This window comes from Lates calcarifer, linkage group LG23 (genome assembly GCF_001640805.2).
Source record: "Lates calcarifer isolate ASB-BC8 linkage group LG23, TLL_Latcal_v3, whole genome shotgun sequence".
NCBI classification, from domain to species: Eukaryota; Metazoa; Chordata; class Actinopteri; family Centropomidae; genus Lates; species Lates calcarifer.
The window spans coordinates 12,146,909-12,165,007 of NC_066855.1; the positions used below are offsets into that span (position 1 = coordinate 12,146,909).

General features: G+C 39.0%; 3 protein-coding genes and 1 long non-coding RNA gene across 5 annotated transcripts; 2 read left to right on the forward strand and 2 right to left on the reverse strand.

Moving 5' to 3' along the window:
• Positions 1 to 113: 113 nt before the first annotated feature.
• On the reverse strand, positions 114 to 8,618 carry LOC108899071 (uncharacterized). Its single transcript, XR_001963517.2, has 3 exons — positions 8,353 to 8,618; positions 7,562 to 7,651; positions 114 to 1,205 (listed from the first exon to the last, which is right to left on the reverse strand). It is a non-coding gene; the product is annotated as an uncharacterized LOC108899071 (long non-coding RNA).
• Positions 1,212 to 4,760, forward strand: ppa1a (inorganic pyrophosphatase 1a). The gene is made up of 11 exons (XM_018699336.2): positions 1,212 to 1,284; positions 1,477 to 1,541; positions 2,147 to 2,200; positions 2,524 to 2,643; positions 2,735 to 2,821; positions 2,914 to 3,040; positions 3,220 to 3,347; positions 3,589 to 3,674; positions 3,878 to 3,947; positions 4,296 to 4,335; positions 4,423 to 4,760. The coding sequence occupies exons 1-11, from the start codon at positions 1,224 to 1,226 to the stop codon at positions 4,449 to 4,451; spliced, it is 867 nt and encodes a 288-aa protein (XP_018554852.1). The 5' UTR covers positions 1,212 to 1,223; the 3' UTR covers positions 4,452 to 4,760.
• sar1aa (secretion associated, Ras related GTPase 1Aa) lies at positions 5,681 to 11,087 on the forward strand. 2 transcript variants are annotated; one of them, XM_018699338.2, is made up of 7 exons: positions 5,681 to 5,767; positions 6,715 to 6,787; positions 7,036 to 7,155; positions 7,708 to 7,773; positions 8,694 to 8,797; positions 8,889 to 9,020; positions 9,123 to 11,087. In XM_018699338.2, the coding sequence occupies exons 2-7, from the start codon at positions 6,730 to 6,732 to the stop codon at positions 9,237 to 9,239; spliced, it is 597 nt and encodes a 198-aa protein (XP_018554854.1). In that variant the 5' UTR covers positions 5,681 to 5,767; positions 6,715 to 6,729; the 3' UTR covers positions 9,240 to 11,087. The 2 variants fall into 2 exon arrangements, with proteins under 2 accessions (XP_018554854.1, XP_018554855.1); XM_018699339.2 differs by having other exon boundaries at positions 5,714 to 5,781.
• Positions 11,088 to 12,704: 1,617 nt separating this feature from the next.
• LOC108899031 (SPARC (osteonectin), cwcv and kazal like domains proteoglycan 2) lies at positions 12,705 to 18,054 on the reverse strand. The gene is made up of 4 exons (XM_018699253.2): positions 17,830 to 18,054; positions 16,477 to 16,539; positions 15,332 to 15,469; positions 12,705 to 14,669 (listed from the first exon to the last, which is right to left on the reverse strand). The coding sequence occupies exons 1-4, from the start codon at positions 17,999 to 18,001 to the stop codon at positions 14,524 to 14,526; spliced, it is 519 nt and encodes a 172-aa protein (XP_018554769.2). The 5' UTR covers positions 18,002 to 18,054; the 3' UTR covers positions 12,705 to 14,523.
• Positions 18,055 to 18,099: the final 45 nt, after the last annotated feature.

Genomic DNA, 18,099 nt, shown 5'->3' on the forward strand with positions numbered 1-18,099 from the left:
ATTATTTTTCACTGGGTGAAAGTAGATAGATAGCTAGAGGAAGTACAGATAGCAGTGACAGTGCTGATCAAGCTCTTAAATCCTCCATCTGTAATGGAGGCTGCAGATGACAGAGACTGGTCCATTACTGAGTGATTAAAAGTATTTCGCTCAGGCTTTTCAGGCATTCTTTAAATAGCAGCACTGCTGAGTCTGGATCCTTAAGCTGATGTTTGGGCCAACTGAAGCCTTTCTGTCATACCGACACAAGAAGAGTAAGAAGATGGCATTGTGATATATAAGGAATTCACTAATGACCAGTTTATTTTGTTCCCCTTTTCTATGCTAAAAGAGCTCTTACATTTACAAGTTAGCCAAAGGAGAATGTCTCCTAGGCTGAAAGAAATATTTAGCAAGGCTGCAGGCTTACAGTGTCACGTGACTCCTCTTCTGTTGCCCAGGTTGTGACCTTGCATTGTGCATCATGCTGCCTTCAAAGATAACATATGGAGGTTTACATGGTTTCAGTATAATTCAGAAAGTACCATAAAATGCTATCATTGACTATCAAAATATCCTGCTAGCGGTTTTAAAAAATGATGGATTTTAGAGAAACTATAAGAAAAGTTTCATACCTTCATACAGAATGTCTCTAAAATAGGCCCATAAGTATGTTATCAAATAGTTACAGTGAAATTCAGGAGGCAAGAAGTCACAACATGGGCACGCCACCTAATCCTGCTTTGTTAATTGGTTTACACCTAACGCCAGTCAGCTCCATCTGTTTTTGTCTGAAAAGAGCTCTCGAGGGCCACAGATTACAACAGGGAAATGGAAAACAAATCACTTTGCACGCACAGAGAGATAGAAACTTCACATTCATGCTGCAGCATGGAGAAGTGGTAATGAGGAAGGATTAGTGTGATTACTGTTCTGAGAAATTCTGCTTCTTCCAGAGGTTTGTTTACTCATGTTAGCTTAGGATACCAATACTTGATGTGATTAGAATTCAGTAACAATAAAGAGGCAAACAGAAGCCATTGTGGCCCCCGTCATCTGGCCTTTACACTCTTCATGCAGCAGCTCTGTTGTCACATGCAGGCAGTTGTCAGTCTCTGGCCTTGGCTTAGGCAGTACGCATGTCTGCTCCTCTGCCTCAATGACTGCCTGTCAGTCAGGAGCTGCTCAGTCCTCTTGAATTAGTGCACAGGTAGCAGAGGGAGAGTCTGAAACCAACAACAGACATGAGCTTTACCATCGAGGAGAGAGGCAGGCCCAACACCCAGGAGTACAGGCTGTTTTTCAGTAAGCACAACTCTTTGAGTGAACTAGTTTGTGTTTGTGAATGGTGTAATAGTTGTCTGAATAACTGGCTACAACATATTGACAAGTAATCATAGACCTTTATGAAGGGATCACACATCTTTCAGTTGGTTGCAGTCTTGAATTTTCATTTCTGTTAATATACAAGCTAAAATGTTCATTGCCTTTACACAGAAAACTCTGAGGGTAAATACATCTCTCCGTTCCATGACATACCCATCTACGCAAATGAAGCAGAGGTGAGGAGCATCATGTGTTATTTAGATAGATAGATAGATAGATAGATAGATAGATAGATAGATAGATAGATAGATAGATAGATAGATAGATGACTTTATTCATCCCTGAAGGGAAATTCGGTAATGGAGCTACTACAACAAGCTGCTGCTAGGATGGCACCATCTTGGACATATTTCTACAGCATTTTAAGACTTCTGAGATACAGAGCCAAATTTGTGCCATTTGGAGTTCCTAATCTGTAGACTCTACCTGTACAAGTACATTATGATAAATTTTGTGTCATTTATTTTTTTCCTGCTGTATTTTTGGCTGTAGGTGGGTGTAGACAGATGGAGAACAGAGTTCCAGACACTAGTGTCAGTTGTGTTTCTCTGCAATGGTGCATGGATGGATGTTTTTTTCCCCAGCACCACCTAGAGGCCTCAGTCTGCGTACCACCTTAGCTGACTTCAGTAAATGTGCCTCAAAATGTTCATGTTCACTCGACAGGCTGCAATGCTTTGCTCTGTCTTTCAGTCTGTAATCACTGCCATGCTGGTCTTAATATGAAAAAGTATGGGAATTCATCCTTGGAGTAATAAAACTATTTCTGATCATCTTGCAGAATATTTTCCACGCTGTTGTAGAGGTTCCAAGATGGACAAATGCAAAGATGGAGGTATATATTTACATATTTTGGCAACTCATTAATATTCTTTTTCCCTCCCAATATTCAGCTCATAAATGTGGTAATCTTATGAAATAGAGAAGTAAATAATGGTTGGATCTTGAATGAATCAGTCTAGTGAACTGTACTCTTTGTACTCATTATAGGCATTTCTCAGGACTTGATACACAATGATGACTTTGTTGTCATTACACTATTAAATAATGATATGAAGTAGCACTAAATCATTCTATAGAGCATATATAAAGTGATTATGAAGCTAACATAACTATGGCAATTACATTTTCTTTACTTTTTGTGCCTGTGTTTCTCAGATTGCCACCAAAGATCCTCTCAACCCACTCAAACAAGATGTGAAGAAGGGGAATCTTCGTTATGTAGCCAATGTATTTCCTCACAAAGGTTACATCTGGAATTATGGAGCTATTCCACAGGCAAGCCTTACTCAGACTATATTTAAATAGCAGGAAACCAAACCATGCCTCTGCTCCAGCAAACATCTTTCTTCGCTTTCCCTTTTCACAGACATGGGAAGACCCTAACCACAAGGACGGCGACACAGGATGCTGTGGAGACAATGATCCTATTGACATATGTGACATAGGAAATAAGGTGCTGAAACAGCTCTGTTTATGGACATTGGGCAAACAGGAAATGCATTCAGCTGTTTGCAGGTTCTTAAAGAATGTATCCTCACTTTGCAGGTGTGCTCCCGAGGAGAGATAATAAAAGTGAAGGTTTTGGGGACTCTGGCTTTGATAGATGAGGGTGAAACTGACTGGAAGGTCATTGTGATCAATACTGAGGACCCTGAAGCTAGCGACTTCAACAGTAGGAATAACCTGCAATACAAGTTTTTCACTGCCAGAAACTGTATATAAAACTGTATATATATATATATATATATATATATACATACACACACACACACACACACACACACACACACACACACACACCAGTTACATTTGAATTCCTGCTGTATTTATACTGATCCTTTGTTGTTACAGATATTGATGATGTGAGACGACTTAAGCCTGGATATTTGGAGGCAACTTTTGATTGGTTCAAAAGATATAAAGTCCCTGATGGGAAACCAGAGAACCAGTTTGCTTTCAATGGAGAGTTCAAAGACAGGGTAAACCTTTCAACACTTTATTTACAGCGTTGTATTTTGAAAAAGTTCCCCAGGGACATGTTAAATATAAGAGGCAACTGACAAAAGAAAACCATTGACATAATTAAACATTTCTTAGTGGGGAAAATTATATATGAAGGGGTTTTTTAATATTCCCCAATCTTTTCTATTATATCTCATTTTTCCTGGTATACTATTGTTTTGTGGGGGATGCAAATGAGGAAACTGCTGTGTTTTCTAGGACTTTGCCATTAAAACAGTAAAGAGCACCCATGAGTTTTGGAAGGCACTGATCTCAAAGAGGACCAATGCTGGCGAGTTAAATTGGTGAGCAGTCCATAATCAGATTAAGCTCTATTGTTACAACTACAGGCAGTATGTGTGATGGTGACATTTCCTGCCATAACACTACATAACAGTTATCTAACAGTGAGCAAAAGAGGTAATATTGTGAACATATGCTTTTCCATGTCCCTTATACTTTTAAAGCTGGAATAGTTTCCTTTGTTTTATCTCTTTTCTTTTGTCAGCATGAACACCAGCGTCTCAGACAGTCCGTTCTGCTGCTCTGCTGGAGATGCAGAGGCTGTGGTTAACTCTGTAAGTCTATTTTATTTTTACCATCATACTGGTAGCCTGAAGTTCTACAATGATCCCTTCCTTAATGAGAATAGAGATGATAACCAAGCCCCAAGACAAAAGTAAAGAATCATTAGTGAGGACAGAGAAATGCTGAAGGTGGTTTCTTTCAGTTTATTGGGTTTTAGTTCAAAAGGAACAAGAATTCCATGGCTTTCATGTTGTGGAAAACTGTCTCCCAAGATACGTACAACACTATTTCTGACAGCAGTTAATGAGTCCAAAATATCTAAGCTACACACTATGACACTCAAGAAGCATTTGTTAAGCAAAAATATCACCATATAATGATTCGACTAACTCTTACAGGCACATGCTTTTGGAGCTGAGGATCCAATTCCAAGTTCAGGTGGGTGTTTTGTGCATTTCTTTGTTTTATTGCAGCAACTCTATGTTTTTACTTTGTGAAAGTCACATATGTTTGATTATTTTTCAGTTGACAAATGGTTCTACTATGAGAAGTAGGAGGGAAAAGCCTGAGGCAGAAACGTGAAGATGTGACTTTTATTCCTCCTTTTATTCCTGTCTTCCCTAATCTCATCTCTATACATCAGAGCAGCACGTGAACTGGACAGATTGGATTCATATTGCAGATCACATTTTACCAGCTGTTTTGTTCACATTTGGTTGTCTGATGCTGTCGTCAAAACTTCCTGCTGTGAGATTGTGGCACTTACACTCACTTTATGCTTTGTCATCATTTATGTTCTAAGATAATAGTCCATAATTTCAGGCTTGACAGAACACTATAATAAATCACACTAAATCCCCATGCTATAGTGTCTTGAATTGATTTTATTGCTGCTATTACATATTCTCATTATCATTTAGACCTGAGCTCACCAACAGAATATTGATCTAAAATAGATAATGGTGCCCTGATGGGAAAAGACAGCGAGAGAGAAATCATGTTTTGCCAGTAATCTATAAAAAGAGGTGCACAATTGTATCTATACAATCCTCCACAGCCTAATCATTCTTGTGGACTTAGAATAAATTGCACATTCCCTATATGCAATTTCAATACATGATGTATTTAGTGTTCCTGACATGTAATAGCTACTTAGCAGTACAAATGACTGATTATTAAAGCCCCTGGCTGTGAAAGCCACAGGATGCTTCTGCAGAATGCAGTTAACAATAGGCTTCAATAAGCTCTTTATTCTTTTACAGTGTGGTTAGAAACTCTGGTCACAACAGCTAACAAGTGTTCTAATGTAGCCTGAAAACAGTGTCAGACATCAGATTTGCTATATTTTATATAACATTCAAATTAAGTTACTGCCTAGATAACCCCTTTGTTTTGTTATAGATGTGCTTAAAATTAACATAGCTCATTCTATAAAGTGAAATTTAGCCCATTACAGTTGATATTTTCCACTCAACAAAGCTACTAAGCTACAACACTTTTTTGATTGCAATGAATTGAAGTTATTGAATAGGAATTGATATAGTAGAATAAGGAGTTGAGAGAATTTCTCAAATAGTCATCTAAATCTTGAGCTGATGAATGATGAAATAATCATTCCACAAAGTAATATCTGTAATATCGTGCTTAATAGTCAAAATGTACTTTGTTGGTAAGTATACTTTATTGCTTATGAAGTAAGAGCATAGCGCACCTCATACAGAAGGGATTTTCTCTCATTTACCGGCAATCCTCAACAGGGGGCGCAAATGCAACAAACTGGATGTCAATTTTAAAACACGAAGAAGAACACCTCGCCTGACTGTTTCCAAGGAGACCACCGACACTACTGGGCGCTGGTCGGTGCCGAGAGGTGAGTTAGCTAAAGTAAGAAGATAATTACAATGTAATAATATGACAAGACAGCAAACTGTGCTATCGACGTCTATTAATCACCAAATTCCTCGCTGTTGACCCACATGATGAGGTCAGACTCTAGAAAGTACCAGAGGTTTAATGTCAGCTAACATGTCTAATGCTAACTAGCCAAACAGCATTACCTGGTTTACGTTATGGATCAAACAGCGGTAAGGAGCGCTGTTTAATAAGGATGCCATTGATGAAGCTAATAAATAATTTCAGCTGCATTCACTATCGCAGGTAGATGACAGTGAGTACGGATATTTGGAGACACTTAAGTTTGATCTACATGATCTTTTTGCTAAAAGGTAACTAGCCATCTGCTACACCTATGGAGTTACAGGGTTATGTCACGGATATATACTCCGGGAGATTAAAACATCCGTATGATGTCATATAATACAATTAAAACTCTGCAGATAAATATTGTTTGTTCTAATAATGTTCTGTTTTTGTACAAGCTGCTAACATACAACTGGGTGTTGTTGATTACATGGAAGAGCTATAATGATACCTTAGCACAAACTATAACCTCAAGAAATGATAAAACACCTCACTGACACAATGTCAACCACTAATTGTTAAAATACAAAATAGTAGCTATTGCAGACTAGTGCTGCAGGTAATTGTTATTTTCATAATCGGTTAATATACCGATTACTTTTCGATTCATTGTTTTACCTTTAAAATGCCAACCTGTTATGATTTCCCACAGACATTTAGTTTACTATCAGGTGAGGCAAAGAAAAGTATCAAGCCATTCTCATATTTAATACTCAGATTATTTGCTTATCAACATTGTTGCATATTATTTTTTATTGACATATTATTAGACTTCTTTTATGTCAGTGAAGTACTTTGTGGTAGTAATCTAATTGTTTTTTTCTTTTTCTGTTTTAGGCAAAGACCAACGAGATGTCATTTTTATTCGACTGGATCTACAGGGGGTTTAGTAGTGTTTTACAGTTCTTAGGTAAGTACTGTCTGCAGGTCTGAAATGACAGTACACAAACAATACAATATAAAAATCCCAAACTTAAGGAAAGCATCAATAACACCAGCTTAGTTTAATTATTGGCGTGTAATCAGTATTTAAATGTTGGATGTGGTCCAGGTGGTGCTAAGTTCAAATGATTTAATTACTGCATAGTAATCTTCTTTACATCCATTGCAGTAGTGGAATAAAATGTACACCATTTTTTCATCTGTGATTTTTTCTAGGTCTGTACAAAAAGAATGGGAAGCTGGTTTTCCTGGGTCTGGACAATGCTGGTAAAACAACACTGCTGCATATGTTGAAAGATGACCGACTAGGACAACACGTACCCACACTGCATCCAAGTAAGGAGCAATATACAGTGGATAGTAGTGTGCCATACTGGGTGGTGTACAGTTTGTGCCAGCAGTATTCTAGTTTATATTATACCACAGCATGTTATAATGCAGGTTGTATTGTTATGCTCTCCTCTGAAAATATAGGATATACATTATCACATACATTATCACCCAGGTGTTTTCCTTCTTGCAATTTTTTATTTTCTGGCAGTCCAGCCTTTTGCTAGTTTTTGGCACTCTGACTTAAATGACTGCATATTTGTTTGTGTCTATATATAATGTAATGGAAATGAGTGAAACTAAAAACTGTTTATTACTTAATGAATAAATAACAGATAACTGATTTTTAAAAGAATTAAAAACACTTTGATCATGTAAAGGTATATTCTCACGTGTTGTATTGCAGAATTACCTGTATGGTGTTGCAGTCCTCATTACTTGCAAAATATCTTCACAGTACTGTGTCCTGAGTAATCCCATGATTCCCAGCCTTGTTCGTACTCTGCAGGTCAAATAATCACAGGCATAAAAAGCAGTTTCATTTTCTTTCCCACAAAGCTTCTGAGGAGCTAACAATCGGTGGCATGACATTTACTACATTTGATCTGGGAGGACACGTACAAGGTGAGAGCTTCATTTTTGCCAATAATGGCATATTATAGAAAAACAGAAGGTAGTTGTCACTGTTGTGAAAGAAATGTAAGATTCAGTGCAGGATTAAACTGTAGCATGTCACAGTGTTGCCTCAACACTACATGTACAGTATGTGTAGCACAGGTGTTACAATTAACATTATGACCAGAAACTTGAAGCACTGAAGCATATTTACACCCTACTGTCATAAGTCAAAATATCTTCTGTGAAAAAGGCACATTGATGAGCCTTTCTTCAACTTACTCCAATTTCTGTTGTGTTCAGGAACATGTATGAAAAAAACTGAAGCGGACCAATCACAGTTCTTGTGCCTGCCACACGGTGTCTCTGTAGTCTCCACAGTGCTGATATGTAATGACACAGCTTAAAAGCTTAAATATTGAGCACATCTGAAGAGGAATTTAAAGGCAGAATGTGCTGGTAAATAGAGGCTGTGCTTGTGCCGCTAAAGATACACGTGAAGAAAGACAATATTAATCCACTAGAGTATGACTGGACAAGAATAATTATCACAGTATTCCAAATCTTCTAGTAAAACAGGGAACTTACCTTTGCCTTGTAGAGACAAGAGCTCACTGTCCACCCACACAGGTGTTTTCACTTACCTTGTCAGAGCTGTTCTCAAGACTGTGTGGGTGTGTACATGCTGTGCTTGATTGACAGCTCCATTACACTAAGGGTGTGGCATCTGTTAAGGCGGGACAGTTTATGCCATTATGCTGTTATTAGTTTTTAGAGTTTGGTTACTTCACATAATTCCCGGCACAGCTTCAACCTGACCAGAGGACCAAATAGTCAGTGTTATTGAATATAACTGTGTGCATTCACTGTCATATTGAACTTCATAACAGGACAGTCAGTTCACCAACTGTTTCTCCTTTGTTTTTTAGCTCGAAGAGTTTGGAAGAACTACCTTCCGGCTGTGAATGGAGTCGTCTTTCTTGTAGACTGCGCAGATCACGACAGACTCACAGAATCCAAAACTGAACTGGATGTAAGATTAACCATCACAGATTAACCAAACTGTTTTCATGTGCATTGTCAGCAGTGGATTTATGATGATTGTGCTGCTCTTGTATTTCTAGGCTCTCCTAGCAGATGAAACCATAGTCAACGTACCAGTGTTGGTGTTGGGTAATAAAATTGACCGTCCTGAGGCTATCAGTGAAGGAGGACTGAGAGGAGCTTTTGCTCTTGATGGTCAGGTTACAGGAAAGGTGAGCCTTACGTTTCAGTTCTCAGAAATAATACAATCTCTCCATGTGTGTGTGTCTGGGCACATGTCCGTTGTCCTCATTTATCCTTATTGCTATCAACAGGGAAACGTCTCATTGAAGGAGCAGAATGTTCGACCGCTGGAGATTTTCATGTGCAGCGTGTTGAAAAAACAAGGCTATGGGGAAGGTTTCAGATGGTTATCACAATACATCGACTGACACGCGGGATTGAAGCTTTACCAGAGGGGATTTTCTTGACACGTTGATGAAACGTGACAAAGAATTTGTCTCTTTGCCGGTGTCGATCAGCCCAAATTTCAAATCTATTACTAAGAGCATATTCTTTTCAATTCTTAAAATATGTATTCAGGGTTTAAAGGTTTCTATGCAAACTTTTAAAAGTGGTTCATGGTGAACTGAGTGCTACAAATGTGAGAGTTAACTGAGTTGTCCAACTGCATGGTATGTTAATTAAGTTACATCATAACTGATATCAATAAAGATGCAGCCATGCATTGTGCAAGAATGTAGTTATGTAGACATCAGTGTGCATTATTTATTATTTAATAGATCAATGGCTTGAGTTGTTATTTATTAGGAAGTGAGTGATTAAAATTAAGGATTCCTGCTGATTGTGGAGACTAGTTGAATGCTTATCTGACAGATTTTAAAGTAATTAATTAGACAAATATGTAAATACAGAAGATTAATTGTAGTTTATTTAATCTAATGATACGCAGCCACCGCCTTCAAAGTATAGAGCCAAAGATGTATGCTAATGACTTTGGGATTAGCAGGAAAAGAGATATATTTAGAGATATCTTCCAGGCTGAGTACAGAGCCAAAGTAACATCAAATCCCTCTTAAAACCAAAAAAAAAGGAGAAAAGACAGCAGGTCCCACAAATAAAGGCAAAGATGATGAAGTAAACTGAGTCAGACTGAATGGCTCATCGATGAGTGTGTTGTGATTAATGTGCTGCTCACTTTCCTGTTAATTTTTTGCTCTGACAGTTACATCTTCTCCTATACGTGCTGACCCAAAGTGATGTTACATGTTGTGTTGAAGGCAGCTAAGTTGAAGTGTGCTAGCTGGACTTAAAAAAGTCTTTATTATCTTTGACTTTGGGAGTTTTTATGACTTTAAGTGGCTGCCCTTGCTTTATTATATCATGGAGGCAGCAGTATTGCATTGCCCTTGAAATGTCAAGAAGCAATAAAGAATAATGACAGACTGTACTGTAGCAGAGACAGTCTTACTTGTATTACAAATACACTGTTTATTGAAATCTGTTCATCTTTTCAGAAAGTATTAACTGGAACTGTATAATATACAGTGTTTCATATTTCTGTGTAGTATTGGTTACAATCTTACTTGAATCAACCATGGATTAAAATCCAGTTTGAAGTGGCAATATAAAAGATTAAAATGAGTTAATTGGTTAATTTATTTGTTATTTATTCCTGAGCAATATATCAGCATATAATCAGCATGTAGGCAGTACAGCATGAACAGGGTTTAGGTGCTGCAGGTAATGTACTTTTTGACTATCTGAAAAGATATGAAAGTGCACTTGCAAACATGAATATGCTAACCTGTGAATTAATATTCTAATCTTATTCTGGATACTTAGATACTTTTGTTCTTTGAGTCTGTGGATGTAAGTGTGTACATTTTTACAGTGACTTATTTGAATTTGAAGCTGGAAGTAGACACAGAAGCATGTGATCTTTGTGCCCCGTTTACTGTTTTCTGCATCCCATGTTTACAGGGGAATATTTTAAATATTCACTTTGAACAGTGTACTGTACCAGTCGCTGAACTCCTGTAAATGATGTATAATACAGATGTAAATGTTTGTACAGTAAATGCCGTTTAGCTGATGCCATAAAGTGCTGTAGTTGTTAATAACTGGCTAGAACTTGAATAATATATATTAAATATTTTCAGCAGTTTCAGTGTTTGTGCAAATAGTTTCAATTTGAATGACAACATCCAGATTTAAAGATGAGAATGTTGGTCCATGTGATGAGCTGTTGTAATAAAAATCTGCCTTTTATAGACTCACCTGGGTGTGTTATTTGCTTTTATTTCCAATTGCAGTGTCTTTCATTTGCACATATTCCTTATTCAACATTTGCAGGGCTTTTGCAATCCATTGTTTTTTAATGTCGCTACTTAATTAAGATCATTTTGTTTGAGACTTGTTTTCACTTTGACAAAGTATAAAAATTGAAATTACATCCAATGTGATTTTAATGTTGCTTAAATTCAGACGTGGTGCAGTCATGTTTTGCTCACTCGAGCCACATGGCTGATATTTTCTTTTCATTGTCAGATGAGGAGAAAGGCTTTGATGCTTTTATCTCCAGGCTTAATTACTGTGATTTTGATATCAACTGACTGCAGCTATTGTTAGAGCACTTCTTCTAGGTTTCTAATGTAATTCAGTACAAATGAAGTGATCACTTCACTCCAATCAATGTTGCCATTCAGCAGCTACCCATCACTTTTGGAAAGGATTTAACTGCTGGCTTTGAAAACATTGCTTCTTGTATTTGTATATCAGTATAACTTTGCGGTCAGGTTTCCACTATTACATCCATTTTCAATTTGCTTCACTACTTATAAAATAGGACTGATACTTTTGGATTTTGGAATTAGTGAAAATTTAGCATCTCCAAATGTCAGCTTTTCATGGGAACTTTCTTTGTTTCTGCTCAATGACACAATGCACCTTTAAATTGATCTAAGGAGTTATAATAGAGCTTTTATTTATCAAATTAAGAATTGATTTGATTGCCATTGTTTACACTACGACAACCCTTGATACTCAAGTTGCTAATACTTGCTCACTTTTAACTTAAGAATGTTCAGTGTAGGATTGTAAACTGGTAAAGATCCATTCATTGCAGGATTTATCATCCATATGCCTTGTTACAGTGCTGTCTTTCACATTGTGGTTGTTTAATAGCATGGCATTTGGCAGCCATCCTGCTGTAATTTGTTCTTCTAGCATGGGGTGGCACCTCAGCACCAAAATAGCCCCAGCAAATATCCCCATCTGCTTGTCAGAGTCTCAACTGAGAGGAAACTCTGGAGCTTTCAACCTCCTCTTGTTTTTATTCCACTGCAGGTTCCATGTTGTAGATGATGATGATGATGAAATGGTATTTTGTTAGCGCCTTGTTAAACACAATCAGATGTAATCGCGGCTGTAACAGGCTGTAGCTGTAATAATCTTCAGCAATCAGTGCTTCACACACCAGGTGGGGAACCCAGAGGTCATGAGAAAGTAGTTCTGTGCTTCAAAATATTCATATTTACACTCACACATTCAGCTTATGTTTTAGATGCAGATTGGGGTTGATTCATTTATGCTCAAAATGTGTTTTTAGTCCACAAGCTAAATTTTAAAAATACAGATCTGCTGTGGAAAAAAAAAGCTGAGAGCTACAGTTGGTGATACATACCCTCTCCTGACCACAGTGAGGACAAAAAAAACCCTACCTTTATCTTACAAATTCATTTAACTCCCTTACCTTAGCACAATGCTTCTTTCTTTTCTGGGGGAAGTGATGTGTGACTTGGTGGAACACAGTAGCCACAAACCCAACCTAATTTCTCCCTGGATGATAATTTTCAACCCTGAAAGAGTGGAAAAGATTAAAATCAACATACAGCTTGGCTCCAGTGCCTTTATTAGTAAAGTGCTCAGCCTAGAATTACATTCTTATTTACTAACATGCAATACTAAAAACAACCAAATGCCTGGCCTATTAATAGCATGAATGAAGACATGGCAACAATATTCTCATAGAAAAAAAATTACAATGTGAATTCAAGTATACACACAGAACTTCAAGTAATGCACACATTTTTTTTCATAAACACAAAATACAGATTTTCAAGTTGCAAACTCAGAATAAAACGTAGTTGTGCCACATTCTTCGACATGATTTCAGCATTAGCAGAGGACACAGATTAGTGGTTTCTACTGTAGGTGCAGTTTGGTCATTAAAGTACATTCTACAGGTTTTCAATAAAAGTAATCCAACTGGAAATGTAGGTCCTGTATAGTTGTGTGTATCCACTTAATTTGTAAAGCATGTACAATTTAAAAACTGGTGTGATCTGTGGTGTACCTTCATCATAAAGGTAGCTTGAAACCATAGTAACCTGAAATCTTCTAAGCTTGCTTCACAGATAATTTACACTGGATTTATATACAGAATCGGTTTAGAAATACATTATCACATTGCGCTGAACTGCTATAAATAACAGTTTGACGTTTTGAGAAATAGGCTTGTTTGATTTAATGCAGAGAGTTGGAGGAGATTGACACCACTCTCTGTACAGTAAATACGAAGTAAGAACCAGCAGATGGTTAGCCTATTTAGCTCAAACCTGTAATAATTGATTTTTGCAGAAAACAACTTGAAAGCACAACATCAACATATAATTGCAGTTGAATATTTACTCATTCAACATTAGCTTTGATTTAGAGTCATGTATCTGTCCACCTGACATGAGTCCAATATTCACTCCCTTTTTGCTCTGTTTTTGGTCTCTACCAACTCCTGGGGAAAGACATACTCTGCTATATTCACAAGCTAGTTGCTAACTGTGTCTGTGTGCTGTTTGGGGCTGAGAGGATAAAGTACAGTGGGTTTTTGAGGTTTTATCCTGAAAACAGCTGCCTGCTGTGGCTGAAAATTATACTATACAATAGTGAAGACAGAGCATCTCAAGCATGTAGTGTAAAAACAACTGTTTGCATTATTGGGTGTTATGTACTGGAGTATGTCTGTACAGATTAAACAACCAGGATATAATATGTTTTTTGACATATACAAAAAACATTTTGGTGGGCAGGACAGTTCTTATGCTAAGCTAAGCTTGGCTAAGCTAAGCTAAGCTAAGCTAAGCTAAGCTAAGCTAAACTAAACTAAGTGTTGTCTAGCTCTAGCATCATATTTAATGTACTAGGACGAAACTGGTATCAATCTTCTCACCTAATGGTCAGTGAGAAAACAAACAGGCCTATCTCCCAGAATGTCAAACTATTCCTTTAAATTCTGATCTCTTGTCATTCCAGTGGGACGGCGGCTCTAGATACTCAAGCAATTGTTCACACAATACAAAATTACTGGTAATCTCTATATGCATAGATGGCGGTCGGACAAGATAGGAATTCTGATGGACTTTAGCTACCTATGGCGCAGTAGTCAGTGGGTCCTGCTTTTCAGGACGGCAAAACAAAAAGCTCTGTTGCTTAAAAAACAGAGAAGAGAATGAAGCAATTACACCTATCTAAGACAAAAACCGGTCGTTATCTCATCACTGAGAACTGCCGGCACCACATATCCCACCAGGATGATACACAATTCCATGCCTCCCCCAGTCCGACTCCAAAATCTTTCGCTGCCAGGAGAGAGCCATCCCCTGTAGATTTTCAGGCCAGCAGCTGTGACTCGGCTCTCTGCGCGGGGTCGAGACAGTTCTACCAGATGTACCCTCCGTCGTCTGCCTCGCCTTCCTCCTCTTCCTCCTCCTCTGCCTCCTCGCCGTTGTCCTCTGCTTCCTTTTCCTCCTCATCCTCCCATCCCACCCCGCTCCCAAAATCTCCGGAATATCCAGCCACTTCATCTGGAAAACGGTAAAAGCATAAGAAACTATTATGTATGCTTGTTTTATCTTCTAAAATGTGCTGGTTCTGTTTTTTTTATATCATTGAAGACTGAATATCTCAAGGTTTTGGTCATCAGACAAAACAAGAAATTTGGGCTTTGAGAACTAGTCATGGGCATTTTTCACAATCTTTGATGTTTGAGAGATTAGTTGAAGATTTATAAAAGATTAATCAAGAGAATAATTGAGAGAATAATTGATAACAAAAATAACCATTTGTTTCAGCTCTATTTCTGATTCTGAGATCTAACACAAGGTTTTGAACAGATGCAGCTATTACTTCCTACACTGCCAAAAACCTCCATCTGCTAAAATCTTTTTTTTGGCTGTAATTGAATTTAGTTAAAAAAAAAAAAGTTAAAAAAGTTAAAAGCAAATGAAGAAAGAATATTATGACCTGTCAGCCTTTCTATAATCTTCTAGAAATGAGTGGCTGTAATTTGAAGGATTAAATGGTAAGGTAGGTCAGTGCACTAAAATCCAGAAATAAAAGATATGACTTCATGGACTAAATCACGGACAAAAGATGACTTCGTAAGAGGGTGATTTTCTTGGAGTGCACAGTGTGAGAAATATCTGCTTGCCAAATGCTGCAACCCCACCACCACCACCACCCTTACCGCAGTCAGGGTTGCCATGGATTCTGGTGCCCATCATCTCTCCACCATGCTGGTCAACGCACCAGCACTCCCCTCGGCTCTGGTCACACTGCACTTTCCTGTAGTAGCCGTCCTCATCGCAGCTGGGAATGTACATCCCTGCCAGGGTGCACATGCGCACACACACACACACATACACACACGCACATGCACACGTCTAGCTGTTAAATATTTATACCCACAGCACCACGTAGCTGCCTCATGCTGATGCCTGAGATGAGCGTGACCATAAATGAGAATGCCAGCGCGCCTTGGTGAACCTGTGATAAGACCATCAGTCAGGATGGAGAAGCAGCTTTTTTGGCAGAGGATACCACGTAGGCAGAGAGAGAGCTTCCCCTGTTTGTTTTACACGAGCATGCATATGCTGGTGGATGTGATTTCAGTACTGTATTCAGTTGGCGTAGTGTGTTTTCCTTATGCTGTGAGAGAGGCATGTAAAAAATGTAGTGACAGCCTCGGTGACAGAGCTCCACTGTTTCAGCCTCCCTCAGGATGCTCTTGTCAAACCTGAAGCGGAGTTCTCTAACAAGCGCCACCACCCCCCACCCCCCCACCGCTGCGAGAGAGAAAACACAAGCAAGGAGACAAGTGGGCTTCAGGGATGGGAGGACGCATCTCTGGGCTTGGAGCTGAAGACTGAAAAGCAGCTGTGCAGCATGTTGAGCATGCTGGGATGATATTGTTAGCGTCGGTTTTCTCAGGGAGCCGAGCGGGCGCGTTAGCTTTGCTCTTTCCCAAAGCCAGCGCTGCCCCCTAATCCCCACCACCACCACCACCACCACTACTACCAGCCTGATTAGGGCCTAATCCTAGCCGTGAGCTTGTGATCTCTTTAATGAGCCTCCTCCAGCTCCTCGCCTGCTGCTCTAGGCGCCTCGTTACGTAAGTACACCCAGAGACCTGAAGCGAATGCGGGGGCATGCCAGCTACATGGTGCAGTTTATGGTTGACTATTCAGCATGGTGTGGCTCCGGAAAGGATCTGAAGTGTGTAAGTGGTAATTTCCTGTCCAAAAAGGTCTTACTGTGCAAGTGCGGCGTTAAAAAAAAAAAAAAAAAAAATCCTCTTGAACTTCACGCCACCATTAGGAAGAATGTATTTACCAGGTTTCTTCTTGGCCGCTTCCTGCACCTGGATCCTCTCCAGCTCAGCGAGGCACGGCGGCTCTGCGAGGATCAGAGAAAGAAAAGTGATGACACCTAATACCTAAAACTGCTCTCCCTCAAACTTTATCTCAATCAATGCTCTTCATAATTACACTTTTTGCCCATATTGATTTGTTTAAGAAGTCTTATATTTCATTCCCTCGGAGCCTGATCGATCGGTGAGAGCTTAGGTGAAAGAACATATGGATGTAGCCTGAGAATGACAAGGAAATGAGCTGAACCTCCAAAATAGATAGAAATAGAAACAAAGAGGAGAAAGTTTTCTCAGCTGTCCAGAATTTCTATTGTGTCTGCACAAAACTGGATGAATTCTCTGAGGCCTCACTGTCAAGTCACAAAGGGAAAGGCTTGTTAGAGTGGTTTGTTATTATTTCTTTACATATGGTATGTGTCCAAAGCATAAACCCTTGTTATGTGTGAAGTAGGCTATAAATATCTCCAGCTAATAATGAAAAATTGACTAGGGAGTTAGTGTAAACCTATTGCATGCAGGTTTAATGCCTGATCAATGGCATAATCAGTGTGCAAATTAGGTTACTGCCAGGAATATCCTGTATTTGTTTAGTAAAGGTCAAATGGTGCACACATGCACAACTGGAAAAGCACTGCAAGCAGAAGTTATCAGTGAGAAAACATCCATAAAGGTGATGGTTTTACATTTCACAGCACCTTAACTACACATAAAATGTTGGAGAGACAAAATTCGACTGCGGGCAGGGTTCAGCGAGGTCGAGGAGGAGGACTTTCAATTGGCCAGAGAGAGAATCTGGCAAACTGTCAGATGACTCGGATAAAAGAGGTCTTGCCCAGATTGTTCTCAGCAGGCGGGGGAGGACCTGCTAATCATGCTGGGAATATGGCTGGACCTAGATAAGCGCTGGAAAATAGATGAATGGATGGAGAATCCAAGCATAAGTTTGTACAAACTGCTGAAGTCTAAAATAAAGAGAGGGGACAGACAAGCAGAACGTGCTTTGTAGATGTTGATCGGGCTGCCAAATCCTGCTTGAAAATAGCTGTCATGATTTGGTTGAAGGAATAGTTTGACATTTTGGGACACTTTATACTTTTATAAGATAACAAACTGTTCCTTTAAGGGTACTGCTGTTTCCCTGGTGTTGAGGCACAAGTACAAACATGCAGTATATATGTCAAAACAAATGTCTGGTAAACGTTCCATCTACCTGTGATAGACTGTAACCTTGCAATTATTTCCCTTGCTTAGAGATCGGACTCAAAACAGACTCAGCATCTTGACGCTGCTTCTTGGGTCGAGATGACTTCACTCACTTTCTCTCCAGAAGCAGAGGCACCACTCCGCCGTCGAGACCTTCCCATCTTTGTAGCTGTCGCAGGAGTTGAAGAAGGGTCGGATGCAGACTTCGTACTTGTCCAGGTTAATGGCAGCCAGCTCAGCTTGGTCCAGATACAGGTCACTGTTGGTGTCCAGCTTCGAGAACATCCAGCCGATGGAGTCCTTGCAGCTGGCTACCAGGCTCCTTATCCAACGCTGTGAGATAAAAACAAACAAACAAAAAAAAAAGCATAGCGTTTTAGTTT

What these genes read in the sequence shown, in the direction of transcription:
- LOC108899031 (XM_018699253.2), bottom strand. Translation starts at nt 18,001, where the DNA reads ATGTTCTCGAAGCTGGACACCAACAGTGACCTGTATCTGGACCAAGCT. An exon ending in CCTCTGCTTCTGGAGAGAAA is followed by an intron (nt 16,540 to 17,829) that starts GTGAGTGAAGTC and finishes TGATCCTCGCAG; the next exon opens with AGCCGCCGTGCCTCGCTGAG. An exon ending in AGCGGCCAAGAAGAAACCTG is followed by an intron (nt 15,470 to 16,476) that starts GTAAATACATTC and finishes GCACCCTGGCAG; the next exon opens with GGATGTACATTCCCAGCTGC.
- sar1aa (XM_018699338.2), top strand. Translation starts at nt 6,730, where the DNA reads ATGTCATTTTTATTCGACTGGATCTACAGGGGGTTTAGTAGTGTTTTA. An exon ending in TCTGGGAGGACACGTACAAG is followed by an intron (nt 7,774 to 8,693) that starts GTGAGAGCTTCA and finishes TTTGTTTTTTAG; the next exon opens with CTCGAAGAGTTTGGAAGAAC. An exon ending in ATGGTCAGGTTACAGGAAAG is followed by an intron (nt 9,021 to 9,122) that starts GTGAGCCTTACG and finishes TGCTATCAACAG; the next exon opens with GGAAACGTCTCATTGAAGGA.
- ppa1a (XM_018699336.2), top strand. Translation starts at nt 1,224, where the DNA reads ATGAGCTTTACCATCGAGGAGAGAGGCAGGCCCAACACCCAGGAGTAC. An exon ending in TCTACGCAAATGAAGCAGAG is followed by an intron (nt 1,542 to 2,146) that starts GTGAGGAGCATC and finishes ATCATCTTGCAG; the next exon opens with AATATTTTCCACGCTGTTGT. An exon ending in AATGCTGGCGAGTTAAATTG is followed by an intron (nt 3,675 to 3,877) that starts GTGAGCAGTCCA and finishes TTCTTTTGTCAG; the next exon opens with CATGAACACCAGCGTCTCAG.